Below are 22,957 nucleotides of genomic sequence, written 5' to 3' on the forward strand. Positions count from 1 at the left end.
TTTTGCAACTGGCTCTGACTATAATGCTTAAAATTTTATTTTTAATGTTGATGTGGGTTATTTCTTCCTCTTCTTTTGCTGCCTGAGGAGAAAGATCTGAAGATACTGGGTAATAAAACAAAAGACACAGAAAAATTAGACTTAAAATAAAGGCAGTATACCCCAAAGTTTGTTAATGGCACCTGTCTCAGTGGGTAAGGAGCAATACTAAGTGTGTTGCAGCCCTTCCCCAGACATTGCCCCCAGACTGTCACAGCTGCAGCAGCACCACTGGCAAAGGCTTTTAAATGCAGCTGGGGACTCCACTGTCTTGTCAGCTGATGTGAAATGAATAAATATAAATACCTGAAAAGTGATGAATCAATTAGCTTGAATCGATCTGTCAGAGCATTTTGGAACCAAACTGACTCCAAACCAAAACCCTTGCAGAACAGAGAAGCAAAACTCGATTCTTGATTTTCTACCACCATCTTTAGGCTGGTGCTGGTACAGACAGGTGCAAAGATGCCCAGCAAGCTTACTTAAGCACATCATCTCTTATATATACAGGGCTTTTACAGGTTTGGGAATTACTGATGTGGGGAATTTTGGCCTTTCTCTGCAAGATCAGAGCCTCACAGAGCTCCTCATGGTTTGCCCTCGCTCTGGCCACCACCCAGCCTCTCCTTCAGCAGGGCTGAGGGACTCATCTTCTTGCTGCATTGCTTGATTGGATAAGGAACACCATGACTTTGTCTTGGAGCCTGCTTTTTGTGTACACCATGTTTGTTTGTTTTTTTCCCCTCTCTCTCAAGTATTTATCTAAACATAACTCTGCCCCTTCCCAGATTTCTCAAGAAAAGGCTTGTGTGAGGATGCTTCACTGTGAAGCCACTTTGGACTAAGCAAAAGAGTTAAAGCCCACTGATATCGGGGGTGTTTGTTTATGTGTGACCAGATAGTCAAGTTGTGGCTGCCCCATCCCTGAAAGTATTCAGGCCAAGTTGGATGGGGCTTGGAGCAACCTGCTCTAGTGGGAGGTATCCCTACCCATGGCAGGGGCGTTGTAAATAGATAATCCTTAAGGTCCCTTCCAACCCAAAGCATTCTTTGGTATCTTGAGCTAACCAAGTGCATGAGGGGAAGGGAATGGCTGCCAATGGCTGCTCTACCCAAGCTCCAGCAGAGCCCTGCAATGTTTTGCTGCCCTGGGCACCCCATGCCTGCTGCCTTTGGAGGCCACCCCTCTCAGACTCATTGTGGCCACAGGAGCAGGTGTGGCAGCTATCATTGAGATAGGTGAACACTCTGCCCCTTCTGGAATCTTATCAGGCCAAAAACTGCCAGCAGAAAGATGTGTGTGGGGATAACTGAGCTGCTCCCTCAGGCAGGAGGAGCTGCCAAGAGGAGGGGTGCAGCACCATGAGGCAGGAAAGGAGCAGAGAGGGGAGTTTGCTGCTGGACTGACTGCTGCTCCACACAGCTTCTGCTTCAGTGGCATTTAGCACTTTTTTGAGTTAAACTGTCTTGGAGTCCTGGGGTCCTTGTCCCACTGTATCTACCAACCCCATGTGCTTCCCTTAAAAAACAACCCATCCTTTTCTGGCTTTTGAACTCTGGCTGAGATGTTACAGTCCCTCACCCCATGGTGCCCTGCCAGAAAGCCACCCATCCCTCCAGCCTGGCATGGCCAGCAGCTGCTTGGGAACCTGCCCTAGGTGTGAAGGAGCCTGCAGAGGGACTGGCTGGTGGTGGGATGGGCTTGTGTTGGGATGGATGCTGAATGTCACTTTATACACTTAAAAACTTCCTTTCAGTAATGCCCAGCAACACCAGCCCCACTTAAATAAAAAAAAAATAAAGAGGCATTAAATAAATTGACAGTTTAGAAAATAAGGACCACTGATCACCCCCTCAGACACTTTCTCTTAAAAATGCATTTACTCAGATGGGTTATCTGCAAAGATACTTTCTGTTAAGGTAAATCTGGGCCAGAATTCCCTCATTTGTTTTCTCTAACAAGTACGATGTAGCTCTCTGCTCAGAAGGGCTGGACCAACTTCTGCTCAGAAAAGTAGGACTACATACTACAGAAGCAACTGTTATGTTAACAAGAATAAGAGTAAATCAAAGCAGTCAAATCCCAGCAACACCTTAGCTGGCACACGGCCACCAGCTCAGCCCAAATCACTCCAGTCAGTGTGAAATTCCCCTCCTGCTATAGCATGGTGACCCTTAAAGCCATTAAGCTGTGAATTCTCAGACCTTTTCCTCTTCAGATGCTGCAAGAGTGAGTGTGGTTTGTTTCTCACCCAACTGCAGCCAGCGCCAGACACAGAGCTCCAATTTGTTCTACTAAGGTGCCAGGAACAGGATCAAGAGCTGTGTGTGTATGGGAGGAGAGGAAACGTGGGATGCACAGCTTTCTTCAGGAGAACCCAGCAGCAATGTGCTGTCTTCCAAAAAAAAAAAAAAAAAAAGTGTGGGGGAGGAAGGGAATAAAAGTGAGATTACCTGGCACTGGCTTTTATTTTTTATGCTCAGCCTGCAGACATGCTGTAAATGCCCAGTGCCAGGTAAGTGGCATAGGGTAAAATGTTTTTCTGAGCTGGTCCAAAATGAGTAGACAAAGGATTTAAACACATTCACCCTGACAAACATCTCTTTTTCTAAGCTTGCAATAGCTAAACAGACCTGGTTTTCTATCCCAAATCCTTCAGCCTATATCTGGTTTTATATGATACCCAAGACTGTGAGACAAAGTAAAACACAGAGCATATCTATATAAAGGCATTCAGCAGGAAGTGCTGAAATTTATTCAAATTTTTGTAATTACAATAGAGACCTTTGACTTTGAACTTCTAATTCACAACAGCAGTAAAAAAGGAAATGGTGAAATGGGTTTTTTTAAAGTGCAATGATGTGGAGAAAACCATTGAAATAACACAAATGAGGCCATGGTGAGCAAAGAAAGGACAGTCCCGTCCTAGCAATGACAGCAATATATAAGTAAATTATGTTACAGATAATTTACAAAATAACTTATGTAGATGAATATAAGCTGAATCTCATGTTGCCATTCCATTGTTAAATATCAGACTAAATATTCCAGGTCAGCACAGTATTATATGGGATAATTAAACAAAGATCAGAGGATATCTGTGTTGGAAAAGATGCCTGAAGTAAAACCCTGATCAGTCTTTATATTGCAGTATTGCAAGAAACCCAAGTCTTTATGAATTGTAAAGTGACACATTCAGCAGCATGAGGACTATAAATACATCTTTTACATTGATACATTATATCTACACACATATACATATCTACACACACATATATATAAACACAAAAACATAGATGCACATTTATATGTGCATAAATACATGTGTGTGTATATATATGTTTCAATTTGTACTGCCCATGGTCAGTTGCATTTTGATTGCATCTGGGGTCGGGCTGTTTTTGCAACCCAGGGGTAAGATAATCCTTTAGAGTACTTTATGTTGAAGTTTCCTTAGCTGCAGCCTCTAAAATATGAAATTCTGGCATAATGGTAGACTTCAGGGCTTGGCTGTCAGAGGGGCTGAGGACTTAACAGCAGTTCTCACAAACAATCTGCTGTGCTTAATGGTGCTGAATACTTAGGCTCTTTTAAATGTCCACACTATTTTCAGTAATACAATACATGAATCCCTTAAAAATATTTGATTGATGGACAGAAGTTGATATAGTTTTCCATACATACACACAGTTTTGGACTGTTTGTAAGGATGTTGGGTCAAGAAAGTCTGACAAGGTGAAAATTTACAATATTGGCTTATATCACACCTTGAAAAATGGCAAGTTTAGCACTCCCCTTCCTTTAAAAAAATTAAAATACTTGTCTGTAGCATAAGTCTGACTCTTCTCTAATAAAGGTGTTGTTTGGGTTTTTACTTTTATTAAAAAAAAAAAGTGTTTTTCTCTTTGAAAAAATCTTCAACAAACACTACTAACTAAAATTGCATCTGGTTTCCAGCGCTCATAGATCTATCTGAAAGAAGGCTCTTGACCCACAGTATAGCCACAATAGTTCTCTCTGCATGTAACTGCATGTTAATTGTGAGAACTAGAGGTAACAATGCAATTAGCATTTAATTAACAAATAATTTAGTGAATAAGGACATTTGTGTTTCATTGTGCACCTACATAAGGAAAAAGATACTACTAAATTGCCAAGGCTATGTAAACACAGTGATCTTGGAAAGAATTTGGTTGTGAGGCCAAAATACCTCAGAAAAGAGCTATTTCATTGCACACATTATTAAAAGGTTGAAAAGGATAAAATAATATTTTCTTTTGATACTGCTGTGGTCAGTGAATTGGTCATGTCTGTATTCCCTGTATCCAGGGAATAGAAGAATATCCTGAAGAGCCCAGAGAAGAAAAAAGGCTGAACCAAACCTCCTTCCTGGTTGTGCTAAGAGTCCCACTCACTGCAATGACTGAGGTACATCCTTGGAGAAAGGGCTGTTTTGTGGGAGGAGAAATTGTAAACTCAGATTTATTTTCCTCATACCTGTCCTGCACAGTGATTTCTGTTATTAGTTTACAATGAGGATTTAGCACTGAACACATCTTGTTTGCTCACACTCAGATTCTGGCTGTTATGGAATTAAACAGTTCAGAATAAGAAAATGTGTTTTATGCTAACAGCTCTGCAGCTTTAGACTTCAGAGCACAAGCCTTTACAAGACCCTATTTCAAATTGTTTAATTTTATTTACATTTTATTCACATTCCATTCACTTTTCCTTGGGATCTTCTGGGAGAACCTGTAAAAATCATCAGTGGAAATACTCAAAGCTGGCGACACAGAACTGGTACTTCTCCACTGGAATCCACTGTGCACAAAATCACAACCTCTGAAGTTTCTTTCGATGGAGTTGAGGCAAAAATTTACTGTTAGCCCTTAATGTCTGAGACGCTGGTGCTGCTGGCATTGCAGCTATCACTGCAACTTGAGGATGTGCTCAAAGTGCTGGAGGCAGTGCCTGATTCTGGGAAGGAAATAAAAAAAAGCACAAGAAAATATGACATGGTTGGATTTTTTTTTCACAACCTTCCTTTGTAACAGGAATCTTCAAGGGAGACAATAATCTCATTTATAATAAATAGCCTACCAGAGCTGCTTAAAGATTGAGCTGATTTTGAATTGCCTATGAGCATCAGGAGATTGTTTGCTGGGATCCAGCCTTCTCTACCAGAGCTCAGGTTCTTCACATACCTAAAAAATTACAAAAAAACCCATCAGATTGTTTCATTTGATGCCTTTGAAAGTCTTGCCCTAAACATCTGCCTTCCAAACACAATTCTGTATATAAAAATTTGCAAACACAGATCTGCATACCAATGTCCATCCTCTCCTTCACGAATCAGTTGAACCAGATCTCCACTTTTCACTGTAAATTCTTCAGAAACTCCTTTCTCATAATCAGTCACAACTGTATATTTACCAGGAGTCTAAATGCACACAGAGGAAAAACAACAGAGTAATCTAAGGTATGCTGCAGCTTTTGCCATTGAAGTTGCAGTACTTTTCTTTCCCATGCACATAGATGCTGAAGATGGTGTACATACACATACTGAGAAGCAGCAAAACTTTGCTGTTTAGTTACATGCAAATTCAGTACATAAGTTCTTACACCCTCAAAAACTCTCAGTGAATTGCTTCAATTACAAAATTAATGCAAATCTCTACCCAAAAGACAATCAACAAAACCCAAACCACCAAAAAAAAAAAAAAAAAAAAAAAAAAAAAAAAAAATTCAAACCCTGGCAAAGTTAGTGACACAATGTTTGTAGTTAAGCACATCATCACTTGACTGCTGTATTCTGGCATAAGCAGTCACTGTCTCACAGGTCTGTGAGCACCCACAGGCACAGCTGGACCTTCCCAAGGTACGAAACACAAGGCTGATATAAAGGAAGGGGGCCCTCTCCATTCCCTTTGGAATTTTGCCCAGGTGAGAGTTTCAAGGCAGGCACTTTTCTCCATTCAAGCTTCAAAAGCATGCCTACATAGTGCCACACACACTGGATCAGTAACACTTGCTTATCTCAGCAGCAAAGCATTTCTGGTTACCAGCTTCATCTCTCCGCCTCCTCCTCCTCCTTCTTCCTCTGCATCTGATGAATTCAGTGGATCTTCAGCACTAGACCAGCCGTCATTTTCTTCAGATGCATCAAGAGAATGAGAGGTTTTGGCCCAACCTTGGGGAGCAAACAGCTGGTGGTTAACTTTGCAGCAGTGAGCCAGTGCCTGGGGGAAATGTTCTTCCTCACTGAAAAACTTTGAAGTGATCAACACAAGCAGGAGGAAAACTGCACGCAGGGAAATCACCACAACCACTGGGTGAAATTCACAGCTGGCAAAAGTTGGCCTCTTTTCATCAGAGTAAGTGGAATTGAGGTCACACACAGCAGTGAATTTGGCCCTTTAGGTCTGTACAGAGGGAAACCAAAGGGAAGAATGCAAACTCCCATCTAAAAAGCTGCTATTCCTCTCTTACACAAAGGTAAGCAACAGGTAGATAGTCTTTTTCTTGGAAGGAGGGGGAAGACAGGAATGCACACTTTATGGGAAGAGGATGAATACACGGGGTTGGCACCCAAAGCAATCTAAACAGTATGCTGGAACAAGGGATGGATGCTCATTGCTTCCTTCAAACTCTTGAGCACTCAGAGCTGGCAACAAATTCAGCACAAGCTACAGGCACTCAGTTCTTCACCTGACGAGGCAGTTTATTATTTAAGGGTGCTCAGGCTGACATAAGGATACTTAATCACCCTGACTTATTTTATTGGTAAGTCACTGCACCAAACACCACAAGAACTATCTCCTGCCTGTCATTTATTGCCAAGTGCTCCTTTTTCTCTCTCTGGGTGAATTATTTCATTTATTTACAAAGCTGAATCACATCCAGAATGCACAAAATCCTTTCTGAAATAAAACTACAGAATTTTTTACTAGTGGGATGTTTTTCATCGAGGTCAGAAGCTGCTAGTAAATGTGTCAAGTTTATACTGAAAAGAAGTCATCATAAAAGAAATATTTTCTAAGTAGGTTTTGGTTCAAGTCAAATGGTAACAATGAAACTCAAAAGTAGGAAAAGAAGAGCAAGCCTTCCAACTTGTGTGTAACTACTGAGCTGAGAAAGCACCAGCATTTTTGCTCTTCATTGCTTTTGAAGCATTTGTTGCATGGCTGATGCAGCCAGTGCTTTAGGAAAAAAAAAAATCTGACTGTCATCAAGAGTAAAGCCAAAGCAATTTAAGAATCATAGGCAGAAATCACACCAGAGCACATCAAACAGAGTGGAACTTTTACCTTGCCTGCGCTGCTGGGTGACCTGCACAAGGTTAGAAGTACTGACCCATTTGGCCCTGTCCAGGGCTAAGAATAAACTTCCATCTGTGAAAAAACTGAGCAATAAATTCCTGCTGTATCCATGCAACTTTCCTTGGAAACTCACATCCTACAGTTGGCTTGTGGGACTCAGGTGAAACCCTTTCTGCTACTTCCAAGTTAAGAACAATTCAACAAAAGAAAACTAAAGTCCTAATTATTCCAAGCTCTCATGAGTGAGTTGCATGAAAGAAAAAGTGAAATCATACTCACTGGCCTGCCCATCTGGAACATTCTGGGTAACAGTTCAGGCTCAGGAACACCTCAGCCTCTTTTCCTAAGTTGTGGTGATGTGGGTAAAAGCAGACCTGCCTGATCCTGCCATAGCAGCAGTACTCCTAGTCCTCATACAAGCTGGCACTCTATTACTAACAAGTCCATACAAAAGCCCTTCTGATCCTGGGTGGGGGCTGGGGGGGTGAAGGGGAAGTGGTGAAAATGGTCACATACATATTAGCAAACTACAGGTATCAGAATTACACATGCACATTACACGTGTATGGACGTGTTCTGGGCTAAATGAGAGCCCTATAAAAGCAGGAAATGTCAGAAAATGGCAGACAGTCTTGAGAAAAGGCAAGGTTATGCAGACATCAGCTTAGATTTGATGGTGCTGGGAAAACCAAGAATTCATTCACCACTTCCCCTCAGAAATGAGCCCACAGGTTTCTTCACAGAGATAGGATCTATCTGCAAGATGTTCTGTCACCAATTCCTTTTCCTTGAGCTCACTCTGATGTAACTCAGGGCAATGTAGCAGTAACAGGAAATGAGTAGGGGCAATGTTCTCTGCACTGGGGAGTTGTGACCATCACCTGGGGCGGTTTCATCCTGAAATGAAAGGTCAAGTGCCTACTAATCCCTCTTAGAGTTGGGGAAGGAGATGAGTCAGTGTCAGAAAAGAGACTGGAAGGTACAAGACAGAAAGGGGAGTTAGTATATGTTTTAAATTAATTTACTTGGTTTAGAGTTGATAAGTGAGAGGCTGCTGGACAAGACAACAAATCAGACAAGTCTGTTTTGAGGACACAACAATTTTAATGATAATTAGTAATGATCAAGGACTCTCCACCCTGGAAAATTACAACATTCATGGAAAAGGCCACAAAACACCCTTTTCTTTCTGAAATAATTTTTTGGCCCTCAGGATTTTCATGGTACCTGGAGATCTGAGGTTTAACTGCTACCTGCAGAAACATTAACCTTGTTGAGTTTCTGCATATGTCCAGCATGGGATTAATCTTGCTTTCTGCTCAGACAAGGTGAACAGTGGTACATGAAGCTTTGCTAGCACCTGCATTGTTTCCTCTCCTGGTTTCAACCAGAATAAAGCTAATTTTCTGACTTGTAATTTTGCTTTCAGCTAAGTGTCTTCTAAGCAGCTGTACTTGCTGAAATTAACACTAAGTTTCCCAGTCAGTGTCCAATTCTGAGACTGATCACACTCGATGTTTATAGTTACAGCTGGAGACTGGGATGCAGAACCAAGGCCACTGCTCGGTTCTGAGGAACATCTTGTGCTCCAGAAAGAGAAAAGGAGTAAAGAGGTCACACCTGCAACCCTCCTGTAGGAAGGACTAGACAAGTGACCAAAATTGACCAAACAGAATATTCCATCCCATATGCATCATACTCAGAATGAATTTGAGGGATCAAACCCATTTGGCTCTTCTTCACCTGTCCCTGTTTGCTTCAGCATCCTGGGAGGATTCCATCCATTTCTCTGCCTGTGCTCCTGGTCCCTGCCCTCCTGAATCTGTGTGTTCCTGCCTCCATCTCCCGAGTGCTGCTGACTCCAGGAGTCCAACCTGGACTTTCCCAGGGCTGCCCTGCAGCCTCGGTGGTGACGTGAGAGATACTGGGGGAGGAATGTGGTATGGTTTTTCTATATATTTGTATATATTCCATAACTTTTCCTTTTTTTATCATTACTGTTTCACTAAAGCTGTGTAGTTTAGTTTCCAACCCTTAAGTCTCTCACCCTTGTTCACTCTCCTTTCTTTACCAGGGAGGGGAGGGGGAGATAGAGAGCATCTCTCATTCAGTTATTTGCCAGCCGAGCATTAAACCATGATATTTTCACAGGTAAGACAAAGGCTGTGAAAATCTGGAAAGGAGCAGGATGGTAGGGCTTGAAACAGATTCACATTTAGAACAATATTTTTAAAAGGAGATGGTGGTGGAATGAAAGTCAGGAAGAGAATGACTACTCTCATAGCCTTGGTTAGCCACAGGGGTTTGTACTCAAACTTCATGGGTAGCCTTACTGCTCAGAAATTGGACATTTAACCAAAAAGCTGTTTTTATTCGTTGCTTAGCTGTGTGTTGGGATTACAGAAGGCAAACTGGTGCAAGGGATTCAGTTAAATCATCTGGGTTCACCAAGTGGTAAAATTGCCTATCACCTAAATAAAGATGTTACAGGCCTGTGGCTAGAGTAATGCAGGTCTAAAATGGAAATTCCACATGGCAGTGATGATCTCACTCTGACTAGAGTGCATACATCCTGGATTATGTTTTTTTTTTTCTTTTTTAAAATTTAAATCCTCTCATAAGGGGCACAATGACAGGAAGATGCTAATTGAAAAAACAAGTGTCTCATAGCAACTGGTTGCCACTTTGGTTCCATTAAACATCCAGCTTCTGGTTATTTGTTCACCAGAACATCTCTTTCCCACTGCCCTCTCCCAAAAGCTAGTTAGTCATATGCTAATTTATTCAATGCCAAGGTGAAACTTCAACCAGTTGTGCTATCAAAAACAGTATATGCAGAAGCTGACAGCCCCACTTGGAAAAACTCAGCTGATACCAATACTGCTGCATGCAACAGCATAATAGAGGTATCCTCAGCACTCTGATGCAACATAATACATGAGGGATGTGTTGGTATTTGTGGAGCTCAAGATGTGATATCACTCTACCTCTTAAACCAAAAGGAGTTGGGTCACTCACTACTTCATGCCGTTTAGCTTTTTTGTCAGGACTGGTAGGAGAAGCTGCAGGAGGATGAATAGGCAAAAAACACAGAAGAAAGATATTGAAGAACTGGAAAAAAGAGAATAGGTGGATTGCATGCTAAATACCTTTGAGTTTACACTGGAAAACAAATGGGTTTCTGTAATCACTCTAATTTTAACCATCGTTGGTCAGTTATAGCATAAGGATTTCATTATTTACATATAGTTATTTGAAGATAAATTGACAAATGTATTTTACAGTAATAGATTGAAATATATGTAAGCTTTTCTAAATGAACTAGACACGAACTGAACACAATTATTTTCAATTTTAGACAAACATCACCAAATTTAAACAATAATTTTTACATATATCTAGTGCTACAGCAATACCTGGTCCTGTAAGAAGGATCATTGGCAATGTCTGGCTTTTAGCAGAAGATGGAGTTTCTGTCAAGGCAAGCATGGGATATTAGAGCTCACCTCATTAGCATGGGATATTAGATACACAACCCTAGAGCTTCTCCAGAAAGAACTCAAAGGTTTTAAAAAGGCATTCTGAAAGGATGCTTGGAAAAATAAATCATGCTCCTGAACAAGTGCCATCATCTTAATGCAATGCAGACTGCTCAAAAACTGCTCAAAGCAAGATGTGAATGTACCAGTGGGATTACTTGGCAGGAGGAAGCAAGAAAGGTCTCGGACTCCTGCTGTCTGTTTTAGCAGAAAAAGTAAAGACCTTTTCTCAAAACATAAGGAAACTTTTATCTATTTTTGTCTGCAGCAAAAACCAACTTTGTCATACACATTTTGCTGCAGTCCTGCTTTGGGAGTTTTATTACTATGGGTGCTAATATGGGAATAATTCAGAAAAACTTGATTCCTTTCTGCCAAGTACAGGTGCATTTGGGGCAGATCCACAGAAGCTAGAACCAGGCTGGGTGCCTTTAATCAGAAGACAACTTTCTTCTTCTAGGATTCCTACAGAAATAGGGCACTGTTAACTCTTTCTTTGGCCTTGATAGTAAGACTGGAAGGATTTGAAACTGCATGTCTGTTTTTGCATCTCCAGCTGCTCCACTTTTCCCAGCTGCATCTTCCTCTTCTAAAATCTCCCTGTCATGGTCAGTGATCAGGAACCTGGCTTGCACTTAGGAGACCAAACTTGTGCACCCACTGAAAACCTGCTACACTACACACACACAGGCACAAAGTGATGCTTCAATTACAGCCTTAAATAGAAAACTAACTTTTAAAAATAAATTACCTTTCTGACTTTTGAGGTTAGTAAAGCCCTGCAGTGTAAAGGGCTTTTTTGACAGTGCAGAGCATTCTGAGGTAGAGCTAGTGTCATCTACAAAGGAAGAGAGAGACAGATAGAAAGGGGAGAAGACCATGAAGAGGTCAAGGCAAAAAAATCTTTCACAGCCCTGACAGGGAACCAACATATTAAGATGAGAAAGGACAACAGAAAGTCCAGGTACAACAGAAAAACCCAAGTGGCCAGTTGCTCTTACTCTTTGGTGACTTGTGTTGCCACTGGTCTAGTAAATCTCCATGATGGGAGCCAAAAATCAAGAGAGAAACAATATTCTTCAGAACAGAAAATGCTAAGAAATTTATGCAGAGGAAGAGAAACCTGAGGAGCTGGGCAGCACTAAGAGAAGACCTACTGCAGGCTCAGGCCTCGTAACTTCCCACCTCCTTTTGGCTACCCTTCAGCAAAGTGGCTTTGGGCCTCTTTGCACCACACAGTGAAATGCAGAAGCCCCAGAGCTGAGGGCAGAAAGGACCCACTCATGCTGGTGCAGAGTGGGCAGCACTTTGTGGGTGGGCTGCCCCAAGGCTGGAAGCAGCACAGCCCTGCCTGTTCAGATACAATGTTGTGTTTCCTTGCACTACTGTGGCTGCTCTGCTGGTGGATCTGCCTCTGCATCTGCAGTACAGGCATGCTTTTGCAATTAAAAATAACAATATATATGTGTAAACTCACCTTTGCCTTTCTCAGGATACTTTGGTGCTGCTGTGGTGCCATAACCTTCTGGACTGGTGAGATCAGATTTTTTCTCATCCATTTTTTTGGTGTTTCTGATGTGGTTCCGTGAGGGACTGTTTATTAGAAGAAGATTGAGACAATCAATCCATTTCCAGAAAAATCTGTGTCTGAATGGGGTTGATGACTTTCAGACCCAGGCTGCCTTTTACATACAGATATATAGTCTGAAAACCGTTTATTAGCTACTTCCCAGATTGTAGCTTCTAGGACTGAAAGAGCCATTGATGGCTGTACATTTAAAGACCAGGAGCACATACATAGGAGAAAGGCTCCCTTAGACTGCAGCCACGTGTATTATGGCAGTGAGAAAAGACTGCTCAGGACAATTTCCACTCACTCTCAGTTGCAGGCACACATTCTGTTCTGACAGTTTTCTCCTGAACATAGTAAGGAAAGAAAAAAAGAAAAAAAAGAAAAAAAGAAAAAAAAAGAAAAAAAGAAAAAAAAAGAAAAAAAGAAAAAAAAAGAAGAAAAAAGAAGAAAAAGAAGAAAAAAGAAGAAAAAGAAGAAAAAAGAAGAAAAAAAAAGAAGAAAAAAGAAGAAAAAAGAAGAAAAAAGAAGAAAAAAGAAGAAAAAAGAAGAAAAAAGAAGAAAAAAGAAGAAAAAAGAAGAAAAAAGAAGAAAAAAGAAGAAAAAAGAAGAAAAAAGAAGAAAAAAGAAGAAAAAAGAAGAAAAAGAAGAAAAGAAAAAAAAGAAAAAAGAAAAAAGAAAAAGAAAAGAGAAAAGAAGGAAGAAGGAGGAAGAAGGAGGAAGAAGGAGGAAGAAGGAGGAAGAAGGAGGAAGAAGGAGGAAGAAGGAGGAAGAAGGAGGAAGAAGGAGGAAGAAGGAGGAAGAAGGAGGAAGAAGGAGGAAGAAGGAGGAAGAGGGAGAAGAGGGAGGAAGAGGGAGGAAGAGGGAGGAAGAGGGAGGAAGAGGGAGGAAGAGGGAGGAAGAGGGAGGAAGAGGGAGGAAGAAGAAGGAAGAAGCAGGAAGAAGAAGGAAGAAGAGAGAAGAAAGAAGAGAGAAGAAAGAAGAGAGAAGAGAGAAGAGAGAAGAAAAGAAGAGAGAAGAGAGAAGAAAGAAGAGAGAAGAGAGAAGAGAGAAGAAGAGAGAGAGAAGAGAGAAGAGAGAAGAGAGAAGAGAGAAGAGAGAAGAGAGAAGAGAGAAGAGAGAAGAGAGAAGAGAGAAGAGAAGAGAGAAGAGAGAAGAGAGAAGAGAGAAGAGAGAAGAGAGAAGAGAGAAGAGAGAAGAGAGAAGAGAGAAGAGAGAAGAGAGAAGAGAGAAGAGAGAAGAGAGAAGAGAGAAGAGAGAAGAGAGAAGAGAGAAGAAAAAGAAAAACAAAAGAAAAAGAACTAAAGAAAAAATAAAGAAAAAGAAAGAAGAAGAAAAAGAAAAAAAGGAAAAAAAGAAAAAAAAAGAAAAAAAAGAAGAAGAAGAAAGAAAGAAACTCAGATGCTCTTAATACAGGAATAGATAAGATATGAACAAAGAACATGGGCTGAATCTTGCAGTTGGAATCCCATCACACCCCTGGTTGGGAATGGAAAGGAGAAAGACAAGCCACAAATACTATACCACTGGGAAATTATCTCTGAGTAATAAGTAGATGCATAAAAAATGCCAGGCAGAAAGCTACTGATACATATGTCAGCTCACACTATGTGAAGATATGAGTACATGGGCTTATGGGAACATACACATATAATGAAAAAAAGGGAGCAGAAGAGTATTCAAAAAAGGAATCAGGGAAGGGCAGAACAGCAGTAGGGAGTAGAATAATATACAGGTTGGTAGGGTGAAGAATGGAAAAAAAAAAAAAGGGAGAAAAGTAAAAGCTTGACTCTGTACTTGGGACAGTGGAAGAATCAACACATCACTCAATTAATTAAATCTATCAAAGCTGAGGTGGGAGGGAAGAAAGAGGAACAGAGAAAAGATGATGTCCTGAAAAGGACAAAATAATAATGTGAAACTGGAAGAAAAAAAAAAAAAGAAGGCAGGAAATGGAAAAGACCAGAGAAGGGGGTAAAATGCTGTTCCACTTAAGCCTTACTCATGTGTACAATATCTAATAAGCTGTTCGGCAGATAAGAGCCATAACACCACCAGGACTATGGCTGATGCAGAAAATTACTTTTCTGTGCTTTTCTCTATCAGCTGGGAAAGCCCACTGCTGCTCAGTTTAACCTTTCAAGAGATGCATAAAGTCCAACCTTTACAGCTCTCACAGGAAGAGACCTAAAAATCTCTAAAATATAAGGGTCATTCTTAAGGGATAGGAGCAATGAAGAGTTGCAAAGTGGATGCATTAGTTAGCATATCTGCAAGACAGCCAGACTGATCTGGTAACATACATACTTACCTTGCACAAGATGATGCTGGTAGAGGTAAACTCTGTGTTTGTTCTAGTGTTCTGTGCTGGATAGCTTCTGTGATGGAGGAGAGAAGAATGATTAAACTGACTTCTATTTTGAACACGTAATTATTCAAGTCCTGCTCACTGAAGACATACACAGGGAAGGTTTTGGACTTAAAAAAAGATTTAAGACATGTATATAGGCAAAATATTTTTACCTCTGCATGCCTGCAGTTGACTCGTCAGCACTTTTCTTATTTCATTTACCCAAGTAGCTTTCACTTCAGGGGTTGGTGCCTGCCCAAAAATAAGTATAATCAACCATCAAGCATAGAATACTTGCTACACAAAGATCTGCATGCCAAACACAGCCTTGGAAGAATCCTTTAAGAGGGACATATAGAGCCCCCTCTCTAGCCCTTCAGTGACCAGAAATTAGCTATGAGAACTAGAACAGGCCAGGTGCTGAGGTGGGTTTTTTGGGTGTTGCTTTTACATTTCGTCATCAATGTATATTAGTGATAAAAGACCCAGATCATCTTAGACTTTTTCCCCCCCCCCCTCTCTCCCCTCCCTCCCTTTCTTTTGTTTTTAAAGCAATGATATGTTCTTTACCTGTATGATGTAAACTTCTTCCCTTGCATTATACCAGATTTCAAATTTTTTTGCATCACCTTTGACATTTTCTGTTATTCCAACAGCTGCCATCTGGAAGCAAAGAGAACAGAAGCTGACCTATCAAATTGCAATTTGGTAACAGTGGAAGGAGACAGCTACTGGTGTTCTTTGGTATTGTGTTTCTGAAAAGCAAAGCCACATTTGGCTTCTTGCTCAGAGAAAAAAATAGCTAATAACACATGATCAGCACGGTGGATGTAAGACATTTAATGCTTTGTGTCAGCTTCACTACCTCGAAGGGAAAAAAGACTTAAGTACAATAAATGGACACTGGCCCACAAGGCATCTTAAAATTCAGACCACCAAATCTTACATCTATTTTATATTACCCTGCTATACTCATTATTATATTTTCTTTGTGGTTAATACAACTGCAGTTCAGCTAGAACAATATGGTTTTGATTTCCTGAAAGGATAATTTCCCTCAACCCCAACCCTCTAGCAGACAGCAACACAAAAGGGACTTAGACCTGCAGCACTCTTCATCCTTCAAAGGATGAAGCTCCCAGTGCAAAAACTACAACACATCTTCACTGCCAGGAAATAAAAATGTTGCATTACTGCAGGCTAAGTCCTCAGTATCTCAACCTTACTGGACTGCTGGTTGTCTTACATTTAAGGAGTGTTTGTAGCTGTAGGAAGGTGCTTTCTCGTATCCCTCTCCGTTTTCTTCTCGCTTTTTACAGAAGAGCACTGCTTTCTCGTGGAGGAAGAGGTGTCTCTGCATTGGCTTGAAACGCGCCAAATCTTTCACCTTTGAGTGACCCTTTTTGTGATCAATCCAGACATTGAAGGACCCCTGCATTAAAAGCTTGCCTAGCTCATTCAGGTTTCCCTGGGACAACAACAAGAAAAAGTATTTATAATTACAAAGAGGAAACATCGGAGGAAAACACATGCACTAAACAGGTCTGTACGAGTTCTTTTGTTCCAAGTAATCTCTTACATCAGTGTTTATGTTGGGTTTGGAAATGTAACAAAAATAAAGTATGTGATGGATTTTTACACCTAGTTTTCTCTCTCCCTCCCCCCCCCCCTCCACTGTTTAGGCAGCATTTGACAAACAAAAGTACCAATAGCAAAGACAGAGACCTATACATGAAGAGAGGAGGAGCTACAATATGCTTTTTTTTTCCCAAAAAGCCCTCAGCTCCAAAGGTCCTTCCATTGTTTTTTAAATTTTAGGTGTTGTTTTACACATGGATATAAAAACTTAGTAGTGACTCCATTTTGCAGTAGCCTGAACCAGATTCTTCATAACGATTTTCAGTTTCTAACTTGGTGTCAAGTAGATCAGAGGAAGAAAGCTTGGGAGATGGAGCAAAATATTCCTAACAGGAAAACTTCCAATGACTATGGAGATCCAGTTGCCATTATTTTCATTACACAATTCAGCAAAAGTCAATTTTGTAAAACATTCTTCCAATCATTAAAACACAGTATGGGTTATGCTGTACATATATCTAAGAAATGAACCAAAATAAATGAATAAAGATAGTGTAACTCACATCATAGCCTGTAATGGCTATCTGGTGCATAGAATCATTGACTGCTTTGAGAATACCCAGTATAGATGTTAATGCCTCCTGAAGATCTTCAGCACCTTCACAGTTCTTACTGTATTTGAGCATTTCCTGAGAGGATGGGGAATGGCAACATTCTTAGTTTTGGAAACAGTAATAACTAGGAACATTCAAACGGTAACTCTGAATTTAATTTTTTTAAGTAATTGTTTAAAGTCTGTAGAGTTATCCAATGAAGTTTTATGCCATTATAATCTAATAGGTTAAAAGTTTTATAAGTGCTACTTAAGAATTTCACAAGACTAACTATAAGCAATTTTTCATCCTAAGTGCTAAAAACCAAACAAGACTCCAAATTTGTAACTTTTTATATTCATTACCTTTGTGGAACTGAACAAATGTAAAACAAATTTCATTTATTGCTTGAGTTATGGTGAGGCCTGGGAAGCTGGTGCACAGAGCATTTTCTACAATTTTGAAAAGATATCCCTTCTGTAAAAGGCTTTTTGATGAAGCTGCATCTTCCAGTTGGATGCAGATAAACACAGCTGCAAGTTTACACAGAATCCACCAGACATTGTACTTTTGGACTTCAGGAACTAAAGATAGCTTTAAACAAAAAACTTTTCAAATGTTCCTCTCTTCACAGGAGTTTAATGAAGCTAATTCTTCAAAAGCAGTTACCTTTAGCTTAACTCAAAAGTAAAACTGATCCAAGGTAATTTTTTTAAACTACTGCTAAATGAAATTATTGAAATGGCTGTCTATGTGGAAATGTTTCTTTAAACAAGACAGCTTCCAACATGGCAAAACCTCACTCAGTTTAAAATATATAATAGGATATTGCTCTCATTTTAATCTCTCAGTATAGCACGTTTAAGTAAATCACAATGGTATCCTTCCTAAAAGTACCATACAGTGCTCTCAGTAAAGTACATTTCCTGGAACCCAGTAGGGATTGAGGGTATTATAAATAACTGCAGAGTAACAAATACTTCAGATATTCTCTTTTCTTTGTTGTGAAGGTTTCTTGGTACATGTGTTCCCCCTGATCAACTTTTCTTTCTTCTCTTCAGCAGAAATATAAGGGCAAAAGAAGTTACAGAAGGTGACTGTGTAGTAACATTTGCCTGTCTACTAACAGGTTTTTGGCTGAAAGAAAGGAACCAAGACGAAAGTTGATTTTTCTCTGTTCCAATTTATAAATCTATCTGCTAACATTTAGGTTTCTCTCCATCGGGATGAGAGAGGCTGCATAAAAAAAATGCACAAAATATACTTACATTCTAGTTTCCTAACACATACCTTCAGCAATAATTGGTATTTGGTTATTCTTTGAACGGGTTTCAGCAAGTATGAGTCCAAACTGAGCTTGTGATCAAGTTTTCTTTGACATTCCTGTAATCAGTGTTGGATTCCATCAGTACACTAATCAGTATTTCTGTTACTTGTTCTCAACATAAAGTTTAAAAAGCCTAAAAAAACCCCAACCAAAACAGACAACAACCCATCCCCCCTTCCAAATCTTTCAGAGATTCAAGTAAGCATACCTGAAAGAATACAGAATCTGAAAACTGCCTCCACAAACTTTCAGATCGAGGTTTATTTTGACAGTATTTTTCATAAATCTGGAAATCTTCCATCTGAAATTGGGAAGACAAGCAAAAATTAATAAATTCTTGTGACTTCAATAAAGAAAGTTCAGAAGATTTTTTTTTTTCAGAATCAATAAGGCTAAGGAAAACAAACAAACCCATGCGATTTCTTGAGGCATCCCAAGCAAAAAACAATAATTCAAACTCACTGCAATGCCTGCTCACTTTGTACTAGGAGCATGAGAAGAAAACATTCCTGTTAATTTTTGCTTTAGCTGCTGAATGTTAAACACCTTACAAAGAAGCACACATTATATTTACAAATGTATTTCTATTACAATAGGAGAAATGTTTCTATGAATGCCCGACCATAAGGCACTCTGTGAAACTTATCTAAACTTTTTCCTTAACACATTTTCATTTTATGAATGTGTTTTTCACATTCTGCACTAAGGCAGACCAAGAAGCTTGTGGCCTCTTATCACTTCAGCAACTAAATAGCATGACTTTAGCACTTCTTGAAAGACAGTTGTTTTTTTTTTAAAAATGTCACAGTAACTACAAATGTAACTGAAAAACTATATAGGAAATCAGCAGGCACAGAAATACTTCTGTTCCTCAGTTTTAGGACACATGGCCTGTTTCCATTTAGGAAACAGTCAATAGAAGAGGGATAGATGGCTCATCCCATAAGTTTTAGAACATGAACAGGCAGCAACAACAAGAGACTGATTTCCATAAAAAGAATCCTATTTAACCTTTGGTATACAATGGATGAGACTTGCTGTTTAATAAATCCCAGATTAAAAAAGTTTAATTCTGACACAGTTTTCTATTTTCAGAATAAAAATGTTTTGGAGTTACTCTGTTGAGTTGCCTTCTTAGAAAACAGAAAAAAGACACAGAAAAGAATAACAATAATAAAATCCAATTAAAAAAATCTACCCAATCATTTATAATGATAAATGATGTAGTGTATGACTCCATCTTTTCCTAAATGCCACTTTGATAAAGCAGCTTTCTTCCAAAAAGCTAGTTGCTCCTTCTAACAAAACTAATTACCCCAAACAGTGGAAAATATCCCAAACTCTCAATCAACATCTCCATACTCAATCTGTTACCTGTTTAAGACATGGTGGCAGCTACTACATGAAAACCACTCTGATATATTGCAGCCCTACAGAGCTTTATGAACAGAATGCCAGCAAAAGTTGACACATACCTGATCCAGAAAGCACCGTCCTACTAGTTCTGGGTATTCTATGTAGTTTTCTAGTTCTCTCAAGAATATTCTAAAAGGAAGAATATTTTCTTAGAGCATATCTTAAAGAAGTTATAGTAGATGTTCACATTCTTGCAGTTCCCTTTTTAAACTTTTTCATACAGAGCTGTAATTCTGTGCTACAAAACTACACAAAACTCTTCTAGATCACGTACTTAGAAAAGAGACAACAAATTAAAACCACTATTCCAGCCAATTTCTTTTAGTTTACTATTTTCACAGCTGACATAAAATGTAAGATTGAGGAGTAAGGACCATTTTGATTCCCTTATGTATGATCTGTTGTGTGTGAAGTATTTGATTTTTCCTTCAAAATACTACCAAACACCACTACCAAGTGAATAAAACTCCACCTCAAAAAAACCAAACCTCAAAAAAACCAAACCAAACCAAAACCCCAACAAATAAATAGCAAAACTTCCAGTCTACTTTTGTCTGAATAAGGTACAATTATTTAATATGCTTATCATATGTGGAAAACACTTCTGTCCTCTACCAATTTAAATATTATCCTGCAAAGAAATCCCTCTCTACCTGCATGGATTCAAATTTCAGACAGAGGTCACTCAAGTTTAAAATTAAGCAGCCTCAGCACCCAGTGTGAGAGATGAGAATTTGTGCTATAGAATAATAATTTACTTTCCCCAGAAAAATACATAAAAAATAAAAGAAACCCCAAACCAAACCTTGCTTTAATTAGCTTGTAACCAGATCCCAGTACCTTTCTTCAGGAAGAGGGACACAATGCAAAATTTTACCTGTGTACTGAAAACTTTCAAATAGAGTTCACACACCTTTGCTTTTATCTTTTGTAGATATATTGATTTTTTTCTTCCATGCAATATGAATTTTGACATGAGCCAGGTGGGACTCAGTAAGGATCCTTTAGCAATTTAAGTCAGATTAAAAGAAAGTGTAAGAAAATCCCAATTCAAGTGCTCTTTTTAGATCTGAATGCAAATATCCTCACCTGTTGTGGAAGTGATAAATTTCTTCCATATTTCCAAACAAGATATCCTTCTTATTTTGGAGTTCTGGTGAAATGAGATGAGCCATTAGGGGGTTGTCCATCTCTGCAGCATACCCCTGCAAGACAAGAGAGAGAGGCACACTAATTATCTCCCTTGACTTGAAGTATTTATCTCATTTGACAAGACAGTCTGTCTGCAGGCTGAAAGATAGCAAAGAAAGCATTCAGTAATAGTCATGAGAAGAGTATACAAATTTTGCTTTTCCATCAGTCCAGTAAGACACACCTTTATTTTTTAGAAAGGCACTTGAATAATTACAGCGATTTTAGTTAAACAGTAATGAAACAATATTTGCAATTATTTCCACCAAAGGTTACATATTCCCATGCTAAACCTACAGTTCATGCTTTTTCTGTTAGATTTTGTACACCTGTGTTTAAAGCCACAATTCCAACACACACACACACAAGCTGTCACAGTTTGGTTCAGTGAGGCATCCAAAACCTCCGTGGGGAATCTGTGCCAGCATCTCACCACCCTCACAGGCAAGAATTTCTTCCTCATGTCTTCCAAAATCTCCCCTCTTCTATTCTAAAGCCATTACCCTTTGTCCTATCACTATGTGACCTTGCAAAGAGTCCCTCCTCAATTTTCCTGTAGGCTCCCTCAGGTACTGGAAGGGTGCTAGAAGATGTTTCCCAGAGCCTTCTCTTCTCCAGGCTGAACAACCTCAACTCTTTGAGCCTCTCTTCCTAGAAGAGGTGATCCAGCCCTCTGATCAACCTTGTGGACTTTCTCTGGACTCACTCCAAGATCTCCATGTCCTTCTTCTGTTAAGTGCTCTAGAAGTGGACACAGTACTCCAGGCGGGATGTCATGAGAATGGAGTAGAATGGGAGAATCACCTCCATGCTAGTCTGAGCTATTAGTATGAGGGAACAAACTAATTAATTATTTCTGTAAGGAACAGAAACCATTAGGCTGTCAATTCTGTCTTTAAGGCATTTTCATTAGCTTTGATACCAAAAGAGATAATTTTAGATCCTGATATCTTCCATAATGCTACATTCTCTTCTCTGTGTATCTGGCACACACAAGGAAAAGAGAGCAGAAAGCTGATGTACATGACTATTCTCCACTGATCTCCAGGTCACTAATCAGTGATTAAGAGATCACCCAAAAAACTGAAAAAAAACCCCAAAACTGAACAAATCCCCCCTAAAAACCCAAACTCAAACAAAACTGTCCCAACCAATCAAACAAAAAACCATGCAAGAATGCTCCATCTGCATAAGCAGTACGGGCACTGAAGAAAGATGATGCCACCTACTTTGGAGTTAGATTAGATTTTTCTCTCTGTTTTAAAAGCATAATTCTTGATTAGAGTAAACTGTACTGAGTTAAAACCAACTGAGAAATTAAATCAAAAGATAAATAAAAGAGAACCTACAACCAAGATTTTAAATTTCAAAATTATGTCCAAACTACAGAAGTCAGGAAGAGTAGCTGCTAAAGTCAGCTAGCCTGAAGAATTCAAGCACCTAGACAGGACAGTGATTAATTATCTCTTTATTATCAGAAACATTTCCTTAAAATAAGAGTATTTTTCCCCCGAACACCATGAAAAATAAAAAAATAACAGTACAAGCAAAGATGCTAGAACTTATAGATAGCTGACCATTGGTGTGTCCCCCCATCTCTCTCCTTCCAAAATAGGAGACTCTGAAAGAGAATATTTGTTTAAAAAAAGTGATGCAGCCCTAAAAAGATAAAAATAATTTACATAAAATGGAGTTTAAAAAATATTAGGGAAATAACAACTTCAGCCACTATGACATTTAGATACAGTGAAGAGATGCATGAACAGAGTAATTAATTTCCACTTGAAGTAAAGACAATGCTGAACATAGCAGCAAAGCCAGCAGTGGCCTAAAGGAGGGGAATCTAATCCAGCTGAGGTGAAATCAATCAAACCTGAGAGCTCAATACTTTGAGATTCTGAAGGAACAAATAAATGCATGAAATCCATACATTGTCAAAAAGCATTTGACAACTTTTTTCACTTGTCTGATATAGTACTTATTTTAAAACTTTAATATAAAAATATTTCATGTTTTACTACCTATGCAGTACTT

The 22,957-nt window shown here is 39.3% G+C and overlaps 1 protein-coding gene across 2 annotated transcripts in view; it reads right to left on the reverse strand.

Moving 5' to 3' along the window:
- Positions 1-2,772: 2,772 nt before the first annotated feature.
- The window catches only part of MCF2L (MCF.2 cell line derived transforming sequence like), a 99,632-nt gene continuing 79,447 nt past the window's right edge, over positions 2,773-22,957 (reverse strand). Inside the window, exons 17-33 of one of the 2 annotated variants that reach the window (XM_030468267.1) lie at positions 20,822-20,937; positions 19,792-19,861; positions 18,525-18,617; positions 18,280-18,372; positions 16,960-17,085; positions 16,065-16,286; positions 15,389-15,481; positions 14,992-15,070; positions 14,780-14,846; positions 12,376-12,491; positions 11,650-11,736; positions 10,776-10,832; positions 10,347-10,421; positions 6,103-6,230; positions 5,368-5,480; positions 5,141-5,244; positions 2,773-5,017 (exon numbers count right to left, since the gene is read on the reverse strand). In XM_030468267.1, the coding sequence (XP_030324127.1) occupies positions 4,923-5,017; positions 5,141-5,244; positions 5,368-5,480; positions 6,103-6,230; positions 10,347-10,421; positions 10,776-10,832; positions 11,650-11,736; positions 12,376-12,491; positions 14,780-14,846; positions 14,992-15,070; positions 15,389-15,481; positions 16,065-16,286; positions 16,960-17,085; positions 18,280-18,372; positions 18,525-18,617; positions 19,792-19,861; positions 20,822-20,937 (1,734 nt within the window). In that variant the 3' untranslated portion in view covers positions 2,773-4,922. The remainder of the gene's footprint in view (positions 5,018-5,140; positions 5,245-5,367; positions 5,481-6,102; positions 6,231-10,346; positions 10,422-10,775; positions 10,833-11,649; positions 11,737-12,375; positions 12,492-14,779; positions 14,847-14,991; positions 15,071-15,388; positions 15,482-16,064; positions 16,287-16,959; positions 17,086-18,279; positions 18,373-18,524; positions 18,618-19,791; positions 19,862-20,821; positions 20,938-22,957) is intronic. The other variant, XM_030468290.1, reaches the window with a different exon arrangement.

The sequence above is a fragment of the Calypte anna genome, chromosome 1, assembly GCF_003957555.1.
Source record: "Calypte anna isolate BGI_N300 chromosome 1, bCalAnn1_v1.p, whole genome shotgun sequence".
NCBI classification, from domain to species: Eukaryota; Metazoa; Chordata; class Aves; order Apodiformes; family Trochilidae; genus Calypte; species Calypte anna.